The 25,955-nt window shown below is 41.7% G+C and overlaps 1 protein-coding gene across 3 annotated transcripts in view; it reads right to left on the reverse strand.

The window, feature by feature from the left end:
* CCSER1 (coiled-coil serine rich protein 1) overlaps window positions 1-25,955 on the reverse strand; it is a 1,382,889-nt gene that overhangs the window by 493,593 nt on the left and 863,341 nt on the right. Inside the window, exon 10 of one of the 3 annotated variants that reach the window (XM_019552964.1) lies at window positions 16,205-16,538. The exons of the other annotated variants lie outside the window; for them this stretch is intronic. Within the exon in view, the coding sequence (XP_019408509.1) occupies window positions 16,458-16,538 (81 nt within the window). The 3' untranslated portion in view covers window positions 16,205-16,457. Of the gene's footprint in view, window positions 1-16,204; window positions 16,539-25,955 lie in introns of those variants that run through there. 3 annotated transcript variants of the gene reach the window in all.

The raw sequence follows: 25,955 nt of genomic DNA on the forward strand, positions 1-25,955 counted from the left end.
CCAGCAGGGACGGTGTATACACATGTGTTGCTGTGGAGTAAAAAACTCCAAAACAGGATAATACTTGTATTTACAAGTTCATTACAAGTGCCTGTACACAAATACAAGTACTATCCTGCTACAGAATAAATTAGTTTACTCCAACCTAAGAGGGGCACACATGTAGACACACAATGTTTGCTGAGCAGCTAATTAGTCTACTGCTCAGTAAATCTCTTGTGTAGACGCAACCAGTGTCAAGCAATACACTTTAAAGACATGACCATGCTGGGCTTGCCTTCATAAAGAAGGGTTAAATAATACATTAGATTATCATGTTGGTAAAAGAAAGCAGAGTGGCCAAGTTCAGCCTAAGTAACCTTGCAAGTCGAAGAGAAAATATGTTTGCTAATACTGTGAAGCCAGAATGCTACATAGCACTACAGAAAGAAATTCTGGAAAATAAAAACTGAAAGGGTGTAACAGTCTAGAAACTGTTAAGTCTTACATAAAAGTGAGGGAGGGAATTTACAGGGAAGTCATCCTGATCATTTTGCTTAAGCATTTCAAGAAAGCATTGTCCTTGACTAAATAACAGCAAAAAGTGACAACAAAGGCAATACCTTTTCCTCCCTTTCTGAAGAGAATTTACATTTTCTGTATGACCCTGTTTTTCTCATTTCTTTACTTGGCAACCAGCAAGCTTTTCCCTTTTAACCTATTGTTTGGAGATAAAAAGAGCAATACCATTAAAGCTTCACGGAAGTTTTGGGGAAAAATATGCATTCTAGCAAAAAAAGCAGGGGAAAAGGGCACCCTTTTGGAAGTACTAAAGCACGGTGCAGTACAGGTGGTTACTGCACTGTGTGCATGATGAACGGTTAAATTTCACCACTATGTCATCATAGCAGTGCACTATACCCGGGAAGTGAACTACTACAGCAACTTACCTGGTGATCATGTGTAGACAAACATGATTGCTAAGCTGCTGTAGTGTCCTATACAGTGAAGTATAGACATGCCCAAAGATACCATCAGAGTAGCATGAGGGTCCCTTCCACAGATGAAATAGGCTCACTATATGACAGCTTCAGACAGATGCTAGATGGATTTATTAGTCACATGAGAAACAGCAACATACCTATTTTTGGTTTGAAGTTGTTTAATAAAATTGTCAATAAATGTCATATAGTCAACTTTTAAAGTGTTTTTTTTTGTGAGGGGAGAAATTTTTTAAAATAAATTTTGAAATCTGGAAAAATTTCTGAAATTTTAAAAATGCAACAGGAATTGTGGGTTAAGAAGCAGAGTGTAGCAACAAAGAAAACTACCCCAGGATAATTAGGAATGTCCTACATAATTTAATAATGATAGAGCCAAGATAATTTTCTAGAAATGTAATAAGGTTTTCTAAATATTACTCTTAAATCCATAAACTTGAACAGGTTCACGTCACATATTTTTTGGTAAACTGTTGAACAGGTCCATTTTATTTCATAGGGTCATTTTGTAAAAGCAGTTTCTTTTAATTATATTTAAACTCTCCCTCCTCATTCAAACAAGAAAAAAAGAGGTGTAAGGCTATGGAAAAGATAAAAGGGGGAAAGGCATGGCTTTGTGAACTTGTTATTGTTTAAGTTTTTAAAGCATGTTTTTGGTAGGCCTGTACAAAGCAGCAAGTATTCACTTCAGATTCAGATGTGGCTTATTCAGAGGGACAGTGATTTGGTTTGGTGATTCGAATCACTGCCCATTTTGATTCAGCCGAACTAAACAGGCAGCAGTCCACACCGTGCTGGACACAGCTGGATGCCTCTAGCTGGTAAGTCTGTTGTGGTGGCCTTAAGGGGGAGGGAAGGGGCATGGGGGGTGCAGATCAATGCCCCCACAGTGAGGGAGAGATTAAGGCTGAGCTGGGACAAGCTGCTCAGCTGGGGTGGGGGTGGGGGCATGGGCAAAGTCATCCTTAGGGGTGTTCAGAGCCCAGGAGGGGGGGCTGGCAAGTGTCCAGAGGAGTGGCTAGAGCCAGTGGAGAGGAGGCATGTTGTAAGTGGCCACAAGCAGCGGAGTGGGGCAGGGGTGACAAGCAGCCAGAGCCATCAGAGTTGGGGGGTGGCAAGTGGCTGGAGGAGCAGCCAGAGCCAGCAGCATGCAGCAGCAGCAGAGCCACCACTGTTCAGCAGCCACAGCATATGGTGACCATAGCAGGGTCTGAATGGGACTGTCCACGGAGCTTGGGGCAGTCACCCCAGTTTGCCCCACTCTAGGAACAGCCCTGGGCACAAGACTTGGGGAGGGGGGCTCCCACCACTGCACACCACCAGCCTGGGAAAGCATGGGAGCCAGCATGTGTCCCCAGATCTCCACGGGGTGGGCTGGGCCAGGCTGTACTCTGGAAGGGCAGAGGAAGGTGTTGGGAGTGGGGCTATGCCCTCTTACTCCTTGCCTAGCCTCCCTGTACCTCCTGGGCAAGCCATGGTTTCACCCCAGCTGAGTGAGCAGCAGCAGGGCATGTGGGAAGGTGTGGGCACCCGCATTGGTAGCCGGGACTATGGGGAATTTTAGAGTGGCTGCATCTACAAAAACACACTTTGTGTGACACCTATATAATTTGCTTCTGGCAATCACCAAAATAAAGAATTTTCAGAATTCCAATGAATATTATGAATATATATATGAATTTATGTGAATATATACTAATATATACCTATTTCTAGACAATATTTGGTTTTCAACCTTTTTAAAGAATTATCATTATCTATATCTATATATATGGCAATTCTCTAAACAAAAAAAAATTGTGAAAACTAATTGTAGTCTAGAAATCTAGGGTGCCTGTACATGTGTGGGGAGGCTGCTCTGATGCACTGTAATTATAGTGCATTGGAGCAGACTTGATTAATAATATAACATATATATCATATATAATGTGTGTGCCCTCAGTTAATTAAATCTGCTGGAGCATGCCAATTAGTGTACTCCAGCCAGCCTCCATATCTCATGTATCAGCATCCCTACACTTCAAGATGGTGAGCACCCCTGCCACCATTTTGAAGTCCAGGGACACTGATACACAGGACACTGAAGGTGCTTTAATTAAAGTGACTCTTGGATCCTCTGTAATTGAAGCACCTGCCCCAGAAGCACATGTAAAAACACCCCTAAACAGTGCTGCTAAATTAGATGTAGTAAATTCAACTTGGGGTAGGTATAAAATGTTTTCAGTCAATAAAACCTCCTTTTGTACTTCCTTAAGACTAGTGATTCATGTTATCTGTGCTATGTAGGAAGCTTATTTGGTTTTATGTAGTTCACATTCTAACTAATTCATATGCTTATTTGTTATATACTAGGGTTACCATATTTCCATCTTACAAAAAGAGGACACCTGGTATGAGGGAGGGGTAATATGATTGGGGGAGGCAGTGATATGCTTGTGCCATTCCCCTGCTCCTCACTCCCAAGCCACAGCCCAACCCAGCCCTGTACACCCCCCACATTATGCTGGTGCTTCTCACTCCCAAAACTCAGCCCCCTCCATCCCTGCTGATACCCCTCACTCCTGACTTGCAGACCCCTGCCATGCCAGCCCTGCTGTCCATACAGCTCCTTGTTGTCCCCAGAGAACCCCCTGCACACACATGCACACACACTCCCCAAGCCCTGGCCTTACCTGCCTACAGCTGCCAGGGCTTGCGAGATGCATGTGATGCCCCTCCACTGCTCCCCTCAACCCCAAGGAGCTCCTTACTAGGGCAAGCCAGGAAGTGCTGGGAAAAATTTTGATGCTGAGCAGAGGCAGAGAAAATCTCAGACATTTGTTGATATTTTAAAAAATCACCCCAACAGAGATGGGAGGACCCAAATAGAGGCCATGTCTGGGAAAACCTGGACATATCCTAACCCTATTACATGCATGTTGTTATTCAAATAATCCCTGACCAGTCAATAGTTTTTATCATTCAACAAGGTAAATATCCATGACAGCATGGACAGCAACCTTTTTGTAACAATTAGCCTTAAATATTTGTTTCAAACATTGTAAGTGAGGCTGAAGTATTGCTCCTGAATATTGGGGAAAACCAACCAAGAAGAGAATGCCTGCAGTTGGAATGCCTCTCATATTTTTCAAAGTTTTCCTGGTTAAAACAATATTCCCTGTCTCATCATTTCCCTAAATAACAGAGGTGGATTTTTATTCTAATACAATGAGATAGCAATTGGTATAGTAAAGTGGAAATATTTTTTTGAGATCTATTGTTCCAAGATGCAAGACAAAAATGATTAAGCATTTCTATTTTTCAGTTTATTCTACAATTTAACTTCTAGGTATGTAAGAAAGCCTGGTTTAAATATTCTTAGTTCAATCCCTCTTCAAGGATTCTTACTTAAATCCTACATAAAACTGCTCTAGAGGCCGTCACTAGTGAAACAACAGGTAAGAGTGAAAGAGTAGGTCAAGATCTGAATTTAGATAAATTTGGCAAGGTTGCAAATAAATATATGCTGAACTAAACCAAGGGCATGCATGTATAGGTCTCATTCTATTCACTCCTTTCCAAAGAAGGTGAGAATCACAAAGGCATGAAGACCAGACCAGCAAGAAGAAAAAGTGGAAAGAAAATAGTAGCAACATTTTGCACACCAATAGTGCCTCCTTTTGAGTATTAGACAGAAGGGAAAAAGAAGCTAAAAACAAAAAACAAGAATGTGAAGGGGATTATCAAGTGTTTCTCTCTGACAGCCTGTTTAAATAAAGAAAGCCTTTTTCTCATTCTGGTTTTATCTGACAACTATTTTTATCTTTAAAAAAAAAACAAGAAGAAAAAATATGTCCATTTACCACTCATGGATTCTTTCAACTTTTTCTCTTTTTTTTAAATTTTGAAACTTGCCTTGCCCAAGTGATTCAGGCCCCAAGACTAGACTAGGTAGTGTTCGGAGCCTTTATTTGAGGTAGACGTTTTGTATCTATTCATTCAAGTAACTGCTGCATTTGCATTTGTGATCACAACATTCCCATAGCATCTTTTAAAATGAGAAAAAGAACTGACAGTTGAAAAATGTGCCTGTTTAGCAAAGTATGAACAAACATATGCTTTACCTGCATGCAATTTTTATTAAACTTTTTGTAAGTGATGTGCAAAAAGAGCATTAAAAGAATAAATAAATAAGACTCTGCTTGCCAAGCGGTTTACGCTTGCAGATTTAATTTCCGAGTTTTTATGAGTATGTATGAAAAGGCTGCCACAGAGTCTTTCAGGTCCATATTATAGTTCCCTTTTACTTCAGAAGCTAGAATCCAATCTACCTGCCATTTGGCTGGTGTCAAGTTTGCAAAACCCACATAAGTAATGGCAGATTAAATGGATTGTATGATGAGGAAGTATCACAGTACAAAAAGAACTTCTAAAAAAAATTTTAAAATGTGGTTCAGTAACTGTTAAAACTTCCAGAACACAAATGTATTTGCACTGCAAAAATAAATATCCTTTTTATAATTACACTATTTTTTAAGAGAGCATTATACTTTAATATACCTTGGTCCCTGGCACATGTTATGTTTCTGGCATGATTAAGGTATTAGTCACACCAGAAATAACAATTGTCTAAATTCACAGAATTTATAGTGCCATGAAATTACAAACCAGTACCAAAGACAGTGCTTGAAAAACATGTAATACCTTTGTGGCCGGTTTGTATGGTTTCATAACGTGAATGTGTGGGCATGCCATATCAGGACTGCCCCAGGACTCAAGCCCTAGCATGGTCCCAATCAGGCAATTGTCTAGGGGCAGGGACAGTTCTGGGCCTCGAACCTTGGGACCATCTGGATCAGTGGATTGTCAGCTGGCTTTGGGGCCATAGGGGAGCTCAGGGGCCAGCCAGCAATCAGCTGATTGTCAGGCACCCAACATGCTGGTGCAGGAGGAGCCCAGGATAATGATCCTAGGCTCCCTTACTATGAAGGGATTTGAATCTGATTTCTGATCCCACAGTCATGCATCCTATCATACAAGTGTGGGCCCTAGAATCAGATACATACATGGCACCAATTGTTACTCTGCATGGACATTTAGGATCAGGTTTAGATCCCAATGTAAGGATTCTTAGCTTCAGATTCTCCAGACCATCATAGAACCTCAGCATTATTGATTGCATCCTTGTTGTTCATAAGACCAAAAAATGTTCACAGTTCCTGCTAAGCTTAAAGTCAGTTTGAACTCCAAACTATGTTGCAAAAATTCTAGGATTTGTGGAAGCATATCATATATATCATATATAATGTGTGGAAAGAAATAATAACATATGATTAGTGGAAAGAAAGACAAAGACCTTATCTTTGTTTCTGAAAAATAAAAGGTATCAGCAAACTTTTGCATGTTTCTTAAAATTAACAGCCAATAATAAGTTTTCACTGAATGTTTTTAAATGAATATAAATATCCCTGGAAGTAATGAAGCCAGAACTGACTATAAAGCTGTAAAATGAGATTTCACTAGAACACTGTTTATCTCCAGTATCATTTAATATTTCCTTACAAAATACTTTCTGGTATCTAAGATTTCTTTTTTCAATTTATTGCTGTTTTTGTATACTACAAAACAATGTATTATTATTCTCCAAATCCCGTTTATAATCTGTTTTCTTCATGCTCTTTCTTGCTGTTTTATCTTTAATGTTAATATTCTGTATTACCCCAAGAAATAAAAACTTTTACTACCTTTTACTAAAGAAGAATAAGTGAATACTAAAACAGCACTGGATTAAATATGTACATAGAATACACAGTCTGTATGTGATATTCAACATATTTCTTTTGAGGTAGTACTAGCAGTAGGTCAAGGATTAAAATCAAGATTATATTTTCTTCTTCCATTACTTATGTAATGTATGCATGTTAACAAAGCAAAAATTTCCTAAGCCATTACAGTCTAAAAATGTACATAGAAGCTAAAATATTTAAAAATGTAAGCTACAGTACAAATTACCAAATCTCTAATGAACAGGGGCAAAGTGTCTAGGTTAACTCACTTCTGAATAGGTAAGCTGATTTCTAGAAAAGATTGTTAAAAATGTGAAGAATAATAGTAAAAATGCTGGTATCTCTACCTCACAAAGAGCATGTCTACACTTGCTAATATTGCACATGAATAAACTCTGGCATTAAAGCTCTGGAGTTTATTCATGCACAGCTCATGGAGTTGGTTCAGAGTAGCCCTGAATGGCAGTGGGTGTGGGGGACCAGCTTGCTAGCCTGGGGTTCTTCCCCCCAGCTCAATGTGCTACAGAGGGACTGGCTGGAGCATGAAGGAGCTTCAACGTGGGGCTGCCCAGGAGGCAGCCCCCACATTGAAGCACCCTCATGCCCCAGCCAGCCCCTCCAGCATCTATACATGTGCTGTTGCAGAGTTTTTTTACTCCACAGCAGGGCAGTACTTGTATTTACTTGAATAGATAAGTTTATTCCAGCCTAATAAGGGCACATGTGTAGGTGCCAAGACAATTACAGCACTGCCAATGAGTCTAATGCACAGTAAACATCTCATATAGATGTGCCCAAAAAATAGTTCTTTAGTCCAGAAGTTCTCTCACTGATTTTGGGAATTATTTGTGGGCCATGTTACTTTTAGTTTTAACAAGTGTATGCACCCTAATGTTTTTACAGAGCAACTAACAAAAAATGCTTCTGAATAATGGCTGGGTCTGACTTACCTTAGCCCCCTGGAAGATGTTACATTTAACAGGCAATTCATGTGTTAATGGAGCAATGAACTGTAACATCCAACATGCCCAAGCAATTCAGCACCCAAGAACAAGCCTCAAAAATGGTGATCCAGCCTTAAAAAATGTTAATCGTTAAATGTAGAATCTCTTTGCAGCTTGTTTGCTTTAATTTGAATGTGTGGCATGTTACATGCAGGAGGACAGTATTTGGCCAGGTCCTCCAGAATCCCAGGATGTATTGCTCTCTTCCTGCAAATTCCACTTTGTTCATGCAAGGGGACTGTGATTCATACTGAACCTCCTTCAAAAGTTGCCCTTTAAGGAGTTATGTACCATCTCTTCCCTGTGAAAGCCATAATATAAGCAAACACTCAACTTAACTTGTTATACTTGCACATAATAGAAATCTGAAGAGAGGTGTGGGGTGGGGAATTTATTCTCTTATAAATGAGAGGAGTCTTTCTCTCCTACTGATAGTCATTGGTTTCCAGTAGGATTAAAAATATGGGACAACCTAATAAAGAAAACTAACTTAAAAACAGGAGACCCCATTTTATAGGTATTAGTCAAAAGGGTATTGCTGACTTTTGAAGTGAAGTAGAGGCTCCTTCACAAATCTTCAGTTATTCATTTCCAGAACTACTGAAGAGATTTTTTTAACCTGGGAGAATATATGATCAATGCAATGGTTAAAAAAAACAGTGGTACTGGCAGTATTGCCAACCCCATTGTATCAAAATCATGAGACAAAGTTTTAATGAAGAGATTTTGAAATCATGAGATGTTATTTTTGAAGTGTGTGTGTGTGGGGGGGTGGTATTTGTGAAAGTGTGGGAGGCTGTGGGAGTGTGTGTGGGGTTTGGAGCCTGTGGAGGGGAGGCCCCCACACACTCTGGCAGGATGCAGGGTACCATGGGTCAGAAGTGAGGGACAGCAGGAGGGCTGGGGGGCTGTGGCTTGGGAGTGAGGAGCAGACACACACACACACACACACACACACACACACACAGAGGCACGTGTATACAGACAGACAGACAGCCATCCACAACTCTGTGGCATGACTTGCCCTGGCCCTGGGGCCCCATTCACCCCATCCCCTGCCCCCACCCCTTCCCTCTCCCCCTTCCTCATCACAGAATTACCAGCTTGGTGCTCTCTGCCAAAAGAAAAAAATCCCAAGATTTGATCTATCAGGAAATCATGAGTTAGTTAATTTGTCTTGGAAATCAGGAGTCTTGTGATGTTTTCATGAGAGTTGGCATTACTGTATTGGGCTACGGTGTCTAGATTTAGGCGCAGCCAACCTGGAGCACGAGTGCAACAAGTAACATGAGCAGCTTCTGTGTGAAGCACATGGCAGATCGGGGAGGGGGTAGGCAACACTGCAACACAGTGAAGCAAGCAGAAAACAGAGCAGAAGATCTGGCAGGAGAAGGGGAGTGGAGTAGCACTCAGGGAGGGCACAGGAATTAATTTGTGGCATGCCTACTAAAATGGTTTGCCCCCACCATTCTGTAGAATTGAAGAACTTAAGGCTAAGTACAGATAGTCAATAAGCCTGAGGCACAATCCATCCAATGTACGCAGGTTTCTCTAAACCATGTAAATTGGACTCTTAATGAACAGAACTCATGTTCAAGTATCTGTTGGCCAAGGCAGGCAGATGCCTGTGCTGTCCAAAGCCAGAATATGGGGGGGTGCTGCCACACATCTCCCAGTTAAGGCAGGGAGGGTGGTGAGGGGGTGGCTGAGGCATTTTCTGCTCAGCAGAGATAGGTTGCAGGGGGAGGAAAGCCCCCACTTCATGGGACTCCCCCCACCCACTGTGCAGACCCCAACTGGAGGGGGAGAGGTCAGAGCAGGGGTCCATTCTTCCCCGCCCTGCTGCTTCCCCACAGTTGAGAAATGGGGCTGGTGAGGGGGTGGGCTGGGGTGATTGTAGACCAGAAGAGTGGGCTGCAGGGATGAGGGGATATGGAGTGGGGAAAGATCCCACCTCAGGTCCCCACCCCCACTATGCAGATCCCAGCACAGGGGGACCCAGGATGGGGGGGCTCCATTCCACCCTGCCCTGCTGGGCTGGCAAGATCAAGCAGAATGCAGGCTAGGGAGCAGAGGCTTTATTGCTTCAGCTCTGTGACAGATGGGAGATGGTGCCAGCCAGGCCCTACCTGAGCAGACAGCACAGCTGAGGGCTGAAAAGCATCCTGGGATGCTGGCAGACTGTGAAGTAACTTGAGTCAGGGTGGGATCTGGGAAAGAAGTTCGATAGACAAGTTTAACCTAAATCAGTTACGTGGGATACTAAGGGTGCAGACAGAAATTTACATTTGTCATGTGATCAGCCTCTTGAAAGGACTCTAAAGTTGTGCTCAAACAGAAGAGCATGGCTGCAGAGCCCTCTGATCATGCAACAAATTAACCCTTATTGTATGAGGATTCAACTGAAGATGCTCCTAAACCGAGTGACTTCATTAATTTCTAATTAAATTCTAATTAATTTAATCTGCTGCAACAGGAGCCCAGCCAAGCTGTTGTCTCTGGATGGGAGGGGCAGAAGGCAGGGGAGGGAGAACCCTTCTGGGGTTTTCTTAGCACCACTGGAGTTGGGGGGGGGTTGGATTAGAGCCCCTCACCTCGGAGGGTGAACTGGGTATGGCCAGGATTTTTTCCACTGTTTTTCCCTTTCTTACTTGCAGCCCTCCAGCATTTAAGGTCTAGGAAGTTCTGATTCAGAAGCTGTATCCCCAATTTCTGCACTCAGTAGCTACTGATGCCCCTTTCCTCCAAGAATTTGTCCAGTCCCTTTTTTTGAATCTCACTAACTTGTTTCTTCCACAGCATCTTGTGGCAATGAATTCCAGAGTTTAATTACAGGCTGTGTGAAAAAGACCTTCCTTTTAGTTTTCAACTTGTTACATACTAGTTTCATTTTGTGACCCCACCCTTCCCCATTCCTGTATTGCAAGACATAGCAAATAATAAATCCCTATTAATTTCTTGTAACCATTTAGTATTTTGTAAACACTTATCACACCTCCCCTTGAGCATCTCTTTGGTAAGCTGAATAAGCCTAGCCTCTTTAGTTTCTCCTCATATGGGAGCCCCTCCATGCCACTGATCATCCTTCTGTACCTTCTTTTCTTCTGATATATCCTTTTTTGAGGTGTGAGGACCAGAACTGGGCACAGTACTCAATATGTGGATGCACCATGGATTTATAAAGGGGTGTAATGATACTCCCAGTTTTGTTTACAATTACCTTCTTAATAATCCCTAATATTTTGTTTGATTTTTTTTTATCACTGCTGGGCATTGAGTTGATGTTTTTAACTAACTGTCCACAACAACTCCTGGATCTCTTTCCTGCGTGGTAAGAGCTAATGTAGAGCCCTTTATAGTTAAGGTATAATTTGGGTTATTTTAACCCAGGTGCATTACTTTGTACATATCGACATTGAATTTCATCTGCCATTTAGTTGCCCATTCAGTAAATACTGCCAGACTTTTCTGTAGTGCCTCAAAATCTGCCTTAGTCTTAACCACTTTGAATAATTTTGTGTCATCTTCAAATTTGGCAACCTTGCTACTCACCCCTTTTCCAGATCATTTGTGGATATATTAAACAGCACCAGTCCCAACACAGATCTCAGGGGAGTGAAGGCGGGGAGGTTTCTTGCATTCTGGAGCCCTAGGGATCATGACAGCTGTGATTTTCAGAGTCTAGGGTTGCATGAAACCCCTAGACCCTTGGGACTGTGGCTGCCATGATCTCTAGGACAGAGGTGTTTTATGCTGGGCATGATGCACCCCTGCCTGTCAGATGACTGGGCTCCCAGCCACAGGGGAATGAATCCCTGCTACATGTGCAAATTAAAGCTCAATAGCAACTAGCTATAAAGTTAATACACATTTTCAAGGTCTAACTTTATAGATGGTTAGAGCTTTTTATTGTTTGATAGCTACTTTGAACATGTAGTTGGTCTCCAGGTAACTGCACTATTAATCACTTCATTGCACTATAACTGTAACAAGCAGAGGGGGGTTCACATCCAACTTTACATTGCAACTTCTTTGAAAAAGCCCTTGAACATAAGAAGCAATATCCTGGGTTAGACCAATGATCCATCTAGCTGAGTATCCTATCTCTGTCAGTGGCAAAGTAGATACTAGAGGGAGAGCACTGAACCAGATATCTCTAAAGTGATCTAACTCCCTATTCAGTACCCTTCCTGCCATTCACTATTATAGGATTAAGGGATGTAGGAGGAAACATTTCTAATAGTTGTTAACTTATCTATCATCTATTAATTTATCTAGTTCCTTGGTGAACCTGGCTGTGCTATCTGCCTCTGCCTCCTCCTGTGGCAATAAATTTCACAAGTTAACTACACATTGTATAAAAAAGTACTTTCTCTTGTTAGTTTTAGACCTGTTTCTTACTAATTTCAGTAGATATCCTTTAGTTTTAGTATTCTGGGAATTCGTGAACAAAAGTTCCCTGTTTATTTGGTCTACACCCTTTATGACTTTATAAACCTCTATCATTTCCTCCCTTGCTTTCCCCTTTCTGCTCTTGTTGAGCAGAACCTTCAGCCTGCTCAGAAAGGAGCAGAACCTCTATAACCTTCCTCTATTCCTCGATGGGTACATACAGACATTTGGGACATTAGGGGGAGGTTACATTGAGTTAAAAATGACCACCCACACATTCTAAGGTAAATTGGGATGAGGAGGCTATTGGGGAAGGATTCATGGGATTGGGGTTAAGTGGAGCTCACAGGGGACTGGGCATGACAGAATCGGTAGTCTAGTGGGGGTCTGAAGGGAGGGGTTGGAGGAGTCCAGGAGGGTTTGGCAGGATCAAGGGAGCTAGCAGGGTCCATGTGGGGGTTAGGGGGTTGGAAGGGCTCCACCCAGGGGAGGGGAATATTTTTAGCTCTCCCTCAGGGACCAGGGGCTATTTTTAGTGCCCCAACCCTCCCCCAGATGAACAAACAACCCTGGTGAACCACTCTGACTTATTTCCTAGGCTCCTGGCACTGGCAGCAGCTTGCAGGATGGTGAGCTGGCAGGCTTGGAAAAGGGGCTGGCTCATCTGTGGGTGGCAGGGGGTTGTTCATCTGGAACTGGGGTGAGGGGTGGGGGAGCTAAAAATAGCCCAGTGGCAGGGATGAGGTAAGAAAAGCACAGCCCTGGGGTTGGGGACAGTGGTGGGCTTTTCCCAGCCCTGGGGCTGCACTGGAAATATACAGCATTTCAATTAGATTTGGCTAGCCAGACCCTATCCAAGTTAGACTGCCTCAGAAGTACAGTTAGCTTAGATCAGGTTGGTCATTTTTAGAATGATCTAACCTCCCAAGTTTCTGTACAGTTCATACTTAGACTGGCCTAACTAGGGATTGAAATGTAAAGTCCACACATGGACAAACTAATTTAGATCAAATAGCCATACCCAAGTCATAGAATCATAGAAAATTAGGGTTGGAAAGGGTCTCGGGAGATCATCTTTTCCAAACCCTGCTCAGAGCAGGACCATTCCCATCTATATCATCCCAGCCAACACTTTGTCTAGCCAGATTTTAAAAACCTGTCTTAAAAATATTTTAAATGTCTGTATGTAGAGTCAACACAAACAGGGTGCAGGGCCTAGGGCAAATCCGCCCATGCGGGGCACCATCCCTGCTCCAATCCCATGCACCTCGGACCCAAAGAAGGTGCTACTACCATCAGCAGTGGTGGCGGTGGTGCCAGCAGGGGAAGGGGAGTAGCGACTGGCTGGATGCAAGCTAGCAGTGGAGGCACAGAATTGCCATGGCCACTCTGCCCAGCTCTGCAGGGCCCCCAAAATGCAGCTGCCCCAATTCACTGCCTCCCAGAGACGGCTCTGTCTATATGTACCTTATAAGTAGGGCAATCATATGTCTCAGTTTGGCTGGGACAGTCCCAGATTTTGAAGGCTGGTCCCATCCTGGCTTGTTGGTGAAAATTAAAATGAGAGTCCTGCAATTACAGGGACATGGGGTACAGGGACATGGTGGGAAGGCAGAGTGGCATGGTGTATCAAGCAGCTCTGCCTCCCCTCCAGATGACCCGTGCCTCTGCCACTGCCTGCAGCAGCACTGCTGACTTGCGAAGCTGGGAGCAGTGTCCCGCATGTCCTGGATTTTCTTTTGGTCACCCTACTTATAAGGTGAAGATTATGGAAATATTTTAGCCTTTACCCAACCTTTAAAGATTTTTCAGTGGATTGTAAAGGTCACTAAGCAGATGAAACATGAGACAACAAACACAATTCACCCCTTCCTCCACCCAAATTCTTGGACTCTTAAAGCAAAAATGCATTGCTTTCCAGTTTTCTTCCTTTCTTGACTTGTTCTCATCTGTCTCCACTCAGAAGATCTACTGGTGTAGGAAGAGCACAAATCCTAGTGTCAAATTGCTAACACTTATCTTCTTTCAGTTCTTCTACAGAAAAATAATACCGTTGGCCTGATAAAGGTGGTGAATGTCAGGGGGAAAGAAAAAAACAGAAGGTGGCATGACTAGGAACATAAGGTGAAATGTCAGACCAGAAACAAATATTAGAAAATACCAGGGAGGAGAATTGACAAGAAAGAAAGAGAAGTAGTTTAAAAACAGAATCAGCAGGTAAACATTTCACTTATATTGATTAATTATGCCTTTGTGATTCCTTTGGTGTTTGGTCTTTTTAACAAGTGGAATAAGTTAGGTAAGCATGTATGTATTCAATAATGATCTGAAGATCAAATAAAAGGAGAAAAAACTGATCAATAAATAATGTTATTGTATTGGCTTAACATACAGCCCATATGTCAAAGTCAAGTAACATAACACATTATGTAAAACTATGTACAAGACAAAATTTTCTTTGTTCTTGATGGGTCATTTAGTTTGTTTATTTTTTATAAATTTTACATTAATTTCAAGTGAGCTTATTTTGAAGTGGTGAGATTTTTATTTATATATGTATAAAATATCCTCCACATCAAATTCAGGACCCTACATTCTAAATGGCTACTAATCTGAAAAATGCATTATGCACAGCACTGCTTACCATGTGTGTGCACTCCAGATATACCACACAAAGGATCCTAATTAACCCCAACTCATGACTCAAGACTCATGGGTGTCTTGTCACAAGTCTTGGGACGTTCCAAAAATTTATATGCAGCTGAGGCACAGGGCATCCTGGTCCGGCTTCAGGTCATGGAGGTTGGGGCCACACTAACCATATGGGTCAGGCTGAGTGTGCAAAAGAAGGCTTCTGGGCAAACTGTATGCAATATCACAGCTCACCAGAACTTGAAGATGTGCTGGTGGTGAAGAAGACTGTCCTTAATAGGCACTACTATATGTCTTATTCAGATGGATTACACTAACCTACGCTTCCTATAGGTTCCCATTATCATGTCTGACCAATATGGGACATGTATTGTATAGTTATGCTCAGTGTTGGCTAAATTTAATCAACTTTATTTCCATTGCTGAGCACATGTTGCTTTTGGCAGCAATTTAATGATAGACAATGTATTTAGTGACATTTCCTTGTATGTGATTAATTATAAGACATGGGCCTGGTTTTCCCCATGCTACTGGAGGGGGCAGAAACCTTGTCTTATATTCAGGGAAATACAGTATATAAATATTTGTCTGAGATCTAAATCCTGTTATCAGATGACAATCCTGCTAGAAAAGGAGTTAAGTGGATATGGCTGGTATAAGGTCCCTGCTACCCTAAGTGAGGTTAAAGGGGAAAAAAACAGGGACTACTAGATAAGGAAACTTAAAAGTAGCTAAACCTGGAGTAAAAATATTTGAGCTGAACTTTGCAACCTTAGCTTTATTGTTGATATCTGGTTTCTTGGCTAATATACCCAAACTTTGTGGAAGGGTTTTTGTTTTTTTCTTTTGTTTTGTTTTTTAAGGCAGGCACCTTTCTCAATTTATACTTTAAACAAAAAAGATCACCTATACAATTATGGACTATGAATACAGTGTTCAGTTTCTTTGTGTGGCAGAAGCCTCTTGTAAGATGTCCTTCCAAACAGGAACCCCTTTGAGAAATAAAAAACAATGCAACAATGGTCCTCATAACTTCAATGTAAGTGGAAAGTATTCTATACTCCAGGATTAGGTCTAAGACACAAATGCACAAATTCTGATCTCAGCTTTCATGCAACAATAAATGTGACCAGAATTTGGTCTAACATTTGCAAAACAATGCTTGGTTTAACAAAATGGATATTCATTTAATTCACCATATATTGAAATTACTTGATCTTGTGTGCACTGATAATGCAAAGCCTGTTATCACTGCAATATAGAAAGTAAAGCTTGTCCAAATTAATGGGTCATTTTCATAAACTGCTGGCTTTTAAAATGTATATTTATAATCTCAGAGACAAAAGGGTCAATGGAACATAATCACATTAGTTATACTGGGTTCCCCAAAGTTAAGAAATATACACAGATGTCAAGAATAATTTTTATTATCAATAATGAACATTTTTGTGATAACTTACTGAAAATAACTTACTGATAAATTTATTTGATAAGATAGATACTATTTTCAAGAATACTTGTGATCTTTTTGATAATGCAAAGATTATGAAATAAAATTTCACTAAGTTGGGGAAACATGGGAAGTACTGGTAAAATGAGGTTCATGGCATTTTCAACAGAGTTTAATTTAAATCCATAAATCCAGCATGTCCAGATGTTGTTTTTTAATTTAATAATGATGGAACCAATGAGATGCTGATGGGTTTGTAAACTGAACCTTCAGTATATGGAGAATTCCACAGGGCCTTAAAAAAAAGAAAAAGAAAAAAAGAACATAAAATGAAATCTTAAAAATTAAAGGACATATATTTGATGGTAACACAAATAAAATAATCTTAAAATACAATCCAGTAGTGTTCTGACACATTGCCAAACAAATACTTACCATGTTATAATAAAGATGATTTAAAAGCAATAGTAAGTTTAACAAACAAAATTGTAATAATGTTCATGATCATGGATACCAAACTTTAGAGAGTGATGCACAAAATGCCAGACTTGTGTTGGGAAGAGATCAGAGTGAAGAAATAAACACGAGAAAGGCCTTTCTCCCATCTCTTATTTCTGCCTGAGTTTCATGGGGCGCATCTACACTGCCCCTAACAGCACGTTTGTACTGCACCGCCATTTAGTACTTGCTTTAGCATAGTACTAAATGACTGTGCAGTACCAGTCAGTACTGCACAGTCCTGGTGGCGCACAGTTATTTTTAGATGCTATGTCACCGTAGTTCTTTGGTATGGCGACATAGCATCTTGTGCAGACACTCTTATGGATTAGGAAATTCTACCAATAACCTGAATACAACAGGAAAATACTTTAGGCATTTTTCTTCCTATTAATATAAAAAGGAAAATAAAAGCTTCCAACTGTACTCATTTGAAAACCAGTGGAGATGTATGGATTGTGTCTCTAAGGTTCCAACCACTTATGTATTCAAGTGGGTTCCTTCCACTCCCTTTGGCATTCCATTGAAAGTAATTAAGCATCAGGATTGGGACCTTTGGGTGAAGCACAAACTACATAATGAATACACATCTGAGAATTTTCTCTTAGACTTACTGTATATCTTTTCTTAAAGCTGGTGTTCATTTGCTTATAATACCATGTTAGGCACTTGCAATTAACTCCTCTTTTCCTGCTGGCTTTTACCTTTTCCATTTGACAAACAAAATTCTTTTTAATGGAAAAAAGTGCAACGTGGCTTTATCTTATTGTTTCACTGCTATTGTTCTGAGCCATGCCAAGAATGACTATAAACTGTGTGACCTCCCCCAAGCCCCCCATCCCAAAATGAGGATGACTTTTTAGGAACAGAACAAAAATATCACAGAGTCCTAAATTCAATGGTCTCAAGTGTTTGGGTAACACAGTAGAGAATGTAAAATAAATAAATAGATAAATAAAATACAGAAACCCTTGTCCACCTGCTTGACACCAAAATGTAACTCACTGAAACTGTTCTGAACCAAGTGGCAGCATCCCTTTATAAGAAATAAGGTAATGCAATAATATAATACAAGCCTTCATACCAAGCATCAAGTTAATAGAAAGGAGCCAAAACAAAAGAAAGAGGACTTTATTCAGATTTACAAAACAGACAGGCCAACAAAAACAGAAGAGTAACATTCTTTTTCAGCCACACAGAGCTGGATGGAGAAGACGGATGTTACCAAAATTGGAAGAATATTGCCTGCAACAGGACGACCTACAGATTAACAAGTAGCAATGACTAAAAAAACAACCTCCCGCCCCAAAAGTCCATATTCCCAAGAAAGCATTGCGGAACAGAATAGTGACCAGTAGGGCTTTGCAAAATTTTGCTGGCTGTTTTGTTTGATTTCAAAACAGCAAAATTGAAATGAAACAAAGGGCTTCAAAACAGCCTCAAAACAAAACGAGGGCAGTCAAAACATTTTGAAAGTTTTGAAACATTTCATGCTTCAAAGCTGAAGCTGGCCTTGCCTTCAGGAAAACAAAAAGTAAGGGGAGGGAGGGGAAAGAGGAAGGAAGGACACAGAGAGGGAGCGCCTTAAAATGCATGCTGGAGAGGAAGCTCCTGCAGGAGAGGAAAGAAGGGCTGTGTCACATTTTGGCTGCCTGAGATGCTGCTGGTGCTATTGTGCTAGTGCTCACTCACTTATTTTATACCTGTTCCTGTTTAAAGTGGTGGACTGAATGAGGCTACAGGGGAGGAGGAGCCCTCATTGGAACACACTACCGTGTCATGTAGAGGCCCCAGCACCAGTGAGGGCATGCCCTAACACACACACCATCACACATCACAAGTTTTGCTTGTCAGCAGTTTGTCCAGAAACTCCTTCACCTATCTCCTTGAAACCTGGCAGGGTTCATGACCTCAGCAGGGGCTACCATGCCTGCAGTTTTCACCCTACTGTGCCTTAACACACACATGACATGAGTTTTGCTTGTCAGCAGCTTGAGGTGCAGTTTCCCAGAAACCCCTGCACCTATCTCCTTGAAAGCTGTTAGGCTTCATGGCCTCAGCAAAGGCTACTGTGTCTTTCCCCCCTGTGCCTTCACACTTACAAGTGACACAAGTTTTGCTTTCAAGACTTTGAGGTGCAGTTTTCCGGAAATCCCTGCATCTATCTCCTTGAAACTTGGCAGGCTTCATGACCTCAGAAAGGGATATGAACTCTGCTCTTTTCATCCAAAACTGTCAAACAATGACAACATTATAGGCAGTTTAATGCTTCCCCATTATAACCTATCGGCTAAATGTCAAAACAGTGCTGAAACAGCAAAACAGTTTCGACAAAATGAAACAGAAGAGTGCTTTCAAAATGAAATGGCACTCAAAACAAAACACTGTCACGGTGAAACAGAACTCAAAATTAAATGGTGCTGTTTCTCACAGCCCTAGTGATCAGTATTCAGCCATGTACAAGTGTTACATTTCTACTGGAAGACATTCAGTTCTCCTGGTAGAAACCACAAGTACATAGATATTATGCAGTTTCTCCTGGAATAAAAATGGCAGTCCTTGGAGAAAAATGATTCGTATCTGACCTGGTAGAATTCACTTCTGAGAGAGTTTCTCTAAGGAGAACAAAGGCCTGTATACTTTCCAACTGCTTGGCTCTTCCTAGGATGAGGAGAAGTTGGGCATCTAGGAAATGCTTCTCATACTTTCCAGAAATGGATCACTCTAATTTGGAGCAAATACATGGGAAGCTGCTCCTACCTCTCCCATAGATAGAAAGAAGGGGAACATACCAGGGTCCCCTGTGTGAAGAGCAAGCAACAGGTTTGTCACACTGCTCATTCTGCTTGGGTCCCGGTTATGAGAAGCAAAGCAGAGAAGTAGCCACCTCCTACTCCTCACAAAGGAGTGTCCAATGTGAGGGGCAGGCAGGGGACTTTGCCCCAATGCTCCAGTCCCCCTGGGAATAAGGCAAATGAAGCAGATTCTGCTCCCTACACTTTCCCCAGATTGGGGTCACCATGGTTTGGTGGTAGAGGCTTATGTTTTCAATACTAAACATACCAGTTTCCATCCCTGCTGACAGGCGCTTGTTGGAGGTCATTACAACGGCATAACCTCTACAGGCATGTGGACCTCTTACAGGCATCAGAGCCTTGGCATAAGATTCCTCTGCCAAGTAAAACATTCTGGATATGTGAATTGTTTCCTTCTCCAGTGAAAAATGTACAGTAAGGGCATGTTTGCACCACAGCGCTAGGTGCTTTTAAAATGCACGTCAGTGCTGAGAAAATGGCCATGGCGTACTCTTGAACTAAAACACATCAAAGGTGTTTTTGTTCAAAAGCATACCGCTGCCATTTTCTCAGCACTAATAAACATTTTGCCATTTATACAAACACATGCAATGCAGTGTCATGCTCCTTAACTCATGCGTGGAGCAGACTTAATTAATCAAGTCTGCTCCAATGCACCAGATCTCCAGCTTAATAATGATGTTAGTTAATGCCTTTAGTTCAACTGGTGGATTCCTGCCTTATAAAACTTGATGGGACATTACATATGATGGTGGTAGTGAGGGGGCACTCATTTAAAAAGAAAAAAAAAATCTCATACTCCTCTCAAGCCTACCTTGCATTTGCAGTGAGACTCATGCATAGGTATAGTTTTACAATAAATCATCATAATAAAATTAAAAAGGCTAGACATAAAGAGGAGAAAGGGGAATAGTAGTCTTAAAGAAGCAATCATGCAAAACAGATGTGTGCAAATTCACAAAAAAACAAAAAGACAATTTGTGGTTCAATACAATTTGTGTATGGTACTTTGGTATTGTTTATACATCCAGAAATTTTGCATTGGGCACATTTTAAATTTTTAAAAAATGAATACATTGTAGACTAAGAATGTACCCGAAACATTAGAGTAGCAGGGCACTAGCATTAAACCATAGTTTATAGACAATTTCTCTGGCAACAGCCAAATGCTTGCTCACTTGCTTGCAAGCTTGCTTTCTTTCCTTTTTTTTTACAGTATAAAGGAGAGAATGCCCTGATATATTTCCATTTCATTCCAGTAGATTGTATGTACCTTATCCATGAATATATCTAGACCTCAGTAATGAGAATAAATGATTCACTGAGATGTTGCTTAGTGGTAATGTGGAGGGGGCAAAGGAAAGGCCAAGCTGCAGGGATCTGGTAGCAACAGTGAAAGCCCCACACCACTGAATTTGCCTGTGGTATCACCGGACCCTGAGCCATGGGAGCATGGCAGTGGCAGTGGGATCGCTGCACAACCAACAATGCCGGTGACCCCACAGCATGCAGAGCCACAGGAAGCAGAGGGCAGAATGGTTGCAGTGTCAGGGGCAGAAAGACCATGCTGGCAACAGCCCAGCCCCCTAGGACCCAGGAGCAGGATGGCAGTGGCGGGTTCGGCGTGCCACAAAACTTACCATCAACTCAGTGGTGTCCCATGCTGCAGCCAACAGGAGCATGGAGATGGGACAAATAAAAAAAACCTGGTGCCAGCATGGATGCACTTTGTAAGTACATGCCAGCACCAATAAAAGCCCTGTGCACCAATCCAAAGACAGGACTAGAAGGAAGTCCCTGGCAGCCTAGGGCAGGCTGTGGAACAAGCAAAGAGGTAGAGAGAGATGGGTGGTGGTGGCCTCCATGTGGGGAGCTGCCTCCGCACACTGACTTAGTGGAGTCAGTCAACATGTTGGAGGAGGAGACCTGGGAGCCCTACTGTGAAGAGGGCCAAGAGGGACGACAATAGACCTACACGGAAAGACGAGGAGGATGGCTGACAACAACACTACGTCCGTGCAACACCGAAGTAACAACAGGCTGGCACTAGGTAAGGTGTAGGGGAGGTGGAGCCCTAACATCCTCATGCTACCCAGTGACCATAGCTAGACACCACTGAACGAGGAGTAACAGCAGTCCCCAAGGTAAAAATTTCCATCAAAGACGTGTTAGACAAGAAGCTTCACTGGGTTAGGTAACTGGTGCTGGGGCAAACGGTCAGCATACAGGATGGCAGTCAGCTGGGGGTGACCAAAATATCCTAAGCAGGGAGCTCCAAAGCGGCACAGCAACTTACAGATAACCATCAGAGGGATAAGATGATCAGAAAATCAAGTTAGTCTGCTGTGTGCCTTATGTTGAACCATATAGGGTGCATCTATAAGATACGTTTATTTCTGAGCTAATTAGCTTTGCAGTAAATGTCTTGTTGTCTACATGTGCAGGCCTATTCATATTATACAAATGCCACCCTGCTGCAGAGTTTATTGTGTGCAGCACCGCATGTGTAGGCACTGACACGGCTGACTGGGGCATGATGGTGCTTCAGTGCAGGGGCTGCCTGCTGCCTAGCCTCATATTGGAGCACACTTGTGCCCCAGCCAGACCCTCCACAGAATGTTAAGCCAGGTTGGAACAGCCCCAAGCTGGCAAGGTGACCCCCAGGTCCCTTACCAACAGAGACTGCTCTGGCCTGGCTAAACGTAGTGCAGTCTTGGGAGCATGTGTAAATGCACTGCCCGGAAGCAATAAACTGCAGTGCAATATGTGCTAGAGTTTATTGTTTTGCCTTAATATGCATATGTAGATGTGCCCTCACAGTAGGAAATAGCAACTCTATGAATCTACACACGTAAACTACACCACGTATTCACTACAGGTAAAAGGCTGCTCAATTCAGTTAGAGTTACCAATTTTTTTCCAGGTTGTTGTAGCATAAAGATCAAATTCTGCAGATATTTTGCTGATGTGCACTGGTGGCCCTACCCCACAGCACTGATTGGTGGAGAGGCCCTGAAGGGGAGAAGAGATAAGGGGGCAGTGGCTATCTTGACTGTTGGCTGCCCTTCAGTGGCCACACTCCTCAGTGCTGACTGGTGGAGGAGGGACAAGGGGGAGGCAGCCATCTTTTCTGCTGCACTTTTTGCTACCCTGCCAGCCAGCACCTTCCCCTCCCAGAAAGGCTCAGCAGTACCGAGGACCACTGGCTCCCACTGGGCAGCCAGCATTTTATTTTTATTAAGTATTTTTTGTTGTTGATTATGCGAACAATCCTGGATGTTTTGGTTTCCACAAAATCCATAAAACTGTGATTTAAGTAGATGACTAACCATGGGTGGAAGTAATGAGAAAGTATACAGAACTGGTGAAAGGGGACAACTACTGAAGACATGTGCACTGAGGAAGTACGTTATAGCTAAATACATGAAAAAATAAATGTAATAGCTGCCCTTACCTTGCAACAGTCGTTAAAGCATGTAACTTCTTTTCATCCATATACTTCATTGTCAAGTCCCCAAAACATGTTTTTTTTAACTGTATCCCCCTTTTACCATGATACTATCTTACAGCTTTGTTTCCTTGCTAGTGCTTGGTTTCCCTTCAGCAAAGATTACAAGCAACTTCAAATTATAATTGGTTAAAATTAGCAAAGGGACAAACCCAGATGTATGTCTCCAGATGTGAAAGACAATTAAAGTATTTAGAGGGTGAATTAGAGCTACTGAATCTTCAGTTTCATATAAGTTCAAGTAGAAGGGGAAAGGGATAAAAATAATGACTTATTGTAAAATGTCTCAGAAATAATACACATCAGATAGAGATATTTAAAAATCAGTAATATTAAAGAGTTTTAAAGAATGATTACCTGTAACAGAAAGTAAGTTTGAAAAAATTTCATTTCTAAATAATAACAAACAGAAACTCAATCTAGAGAAACTTTAGAGAGATTTGACTGGCCAGATGCTGCTAACTGTTTCAATTATGCCTCTGAAGAAAGAGAAAGGGGTGATCAAGATAGATTTTTATGATGGGTTTAAGAGTTAAAAAACAAACAGAAAAACCCCCCTACCCAGTGCTTCTGATACCATAACAACATACTGGGGGTAATTTCATATGCCAATTAAAGGACCAAAAAAACAGAAAGTCAATGAAGTCCTAGCTGCAAGCATGCATGCAGTTAAGCTCACACAGCTGCAGCTTGTGTAAGTAAGTGGAGTTCCACAGCAGCTGAAGTGCTGGCCCACAATTTAAAGAATATTGCTTTATATCCCTAGCAATATGTTGCCCCTTCAGCAAATGAAATCTCAGCAGTGCTATAGTTTTAATATACTTTCTGTTTATACACAAAATTCCACCAAAATACCCAAAATCACATAAATAAATAAAAAACAGAACAAGCCAAATGAAACCAGCATACGTACATTCATCTCCATAACAGTAATAAAAAAAAAAACCACTCTAACTTAGCAGAGGTGGTAAACATTCCATTAGAGAAAGTCATGTTAGTTTAGATACATTAGGTATACACCCAAAACCCATCTGTCTCAGTACCCTGAATAAAGTAGAATTACTGAATCACAACTGCTCTTTTACCTTGTGAATTATTAAAGGTTTACAATAAAAAGTAAAACAGTAAAAATCACATCTATATTTATATGCAGTCTTCTAGCAGGCATCCTCAGGGAGAGCTACAGATGTATCAAACAGTTGGAGTCATGATCAGCGATCCTGGTTTTCTCTGATTTAAAAAAAAAATCCCCTATTTTCAGTTTTAAAAAGTAACCCCAAATCCAAATTTCCCCAAGATCTAAAAGAAACACCACTAATATATATTTAATCATGGAAAAAAGTGGATTTGGGGTTTCTTTTTCTAATCAAAAACTGGTGACTTTTTTAAATCAGAAAAAAACAAGATCCCTGGTAATAAGAAGGACTCAGTAAACAGATATGCTAAAATGGCCTTTATATAAGCCCCAAATTCAACACCTGGATTTCATACATCTGCATGGATAACACTTAATTTTAAAATAAACTGGTTTTCCTCTATCTGAATTGCAAGATCAAATCCCACATATGAAGTAGAGTACAATGCAAGATTTCTCTTAGAAGTATCTTCCTTTTAAAAGCAACATGTATTTTATTTTCTATAAAATACCGAAAAACCTCTACTCATTTTTCCATAGTACATTTTCCATTCATTTCAGGTAATATTAGGGTGAAAAAAAATCCCACAAGCCTGTAGTTTTAAACTTCTATGTCTAATGTATGTTTGTGTGCATGTGTGTACACACACATTTTAAAAATATTTTACAAATATGTGTATACAGAATAGCTCATGGAAATAAATGCCAGAATGTACAAGTGATCTAGGATTTATAGCATTCAGAACTGGAGACTACTATCTCTGGATGTCATCCAAAAATGGATTTTTAAAATGTATATATTCAGTATTGCTGTAATTCTGATTAAGCCAATGGTAAAGCACTTATTGACATCAATATAGGAAAAAGAAAGGTCAGCATTAAGTGCTTTACAAAAAGAATTATAGGCCTAAATGCATAGGGCCAATTTTTTTGAAGGCAAGTACACCTGCAAAATGCAGAAACCTGATTTCTGTATGTATATGCACTAAATTATTTTCTATGCCAGGGGTTGTCAACCGGGGCTTCGCATACCCCTAGGGGTACCTGGAAAGGTCACAGGGGGTACACACGGCTCTTACCCGAGGGAGGGAGAAGGGCACGCTGGGTGCCGCTGGCCCCATGCCACACACGATGGCGCCTCCCCACCCCAGCTTGCTCTCCTGATTGGCTGCTGGGCTGCTGCCCTTGGTCAATAGCTGAGGGTGAGGAGGCACTCCTCTGCAGATGGATGTGGAGCAGGGAGGCTTGCACATGGTGGCTGCCACCACCACCCACCACCCAACTCTGCCACCTCCAAGGAGCAGGGCCGGGGGGAGGGCAAGGGCAGCAGCACCCATCTGGGAGGCCATACAAGCACTGCTCAGCTGGCTGGACATGGGGGGAGTTTGCATGTGGCAGCCACTGCCACCACCACCCCGCACTACCACTGTGCACCACTTTTCCACAGCCAGTTGCACGTGTGGCTCTGTGGGCTGCTGACAGGTGGCACACAATTGGGTGGCCACAAGGCTTTTCAGCAGCCCAAGGAGATGCACATGTGACTGGCCATGGAAAAGCAGCATGTGGTGGCAGCAGTGGCTGCCACCCACAAGTGCCCCGCCAGCTGACGCCTCTAGAAGGGGTACACTAGTTAAAAAAGGTTGAAAACCCCTGCTCTATGCAATCCAAACATGAGACAGTATCAGACATTTAATTTATGTAATCAGGGGAGATAGAAAGAAAAAAACCCTGTATGTGTGTCTTTTAAACTTGTCC

The sequence above is a fragment of the Crocodylus porosus genome, unplaced genomic scaffold, assembly GCF_001723895.1.
Source record: "Crocodylus porosus isolate Cpor-Errol unplaced genomic scaffold, CroPor_comp1, whole genome shotgun sequence".
NCBI lineage: Eukaryota > Metazoa > Chordata > Crocodylia > Crocodylidae > Crocodylus > Crocodylus porosus.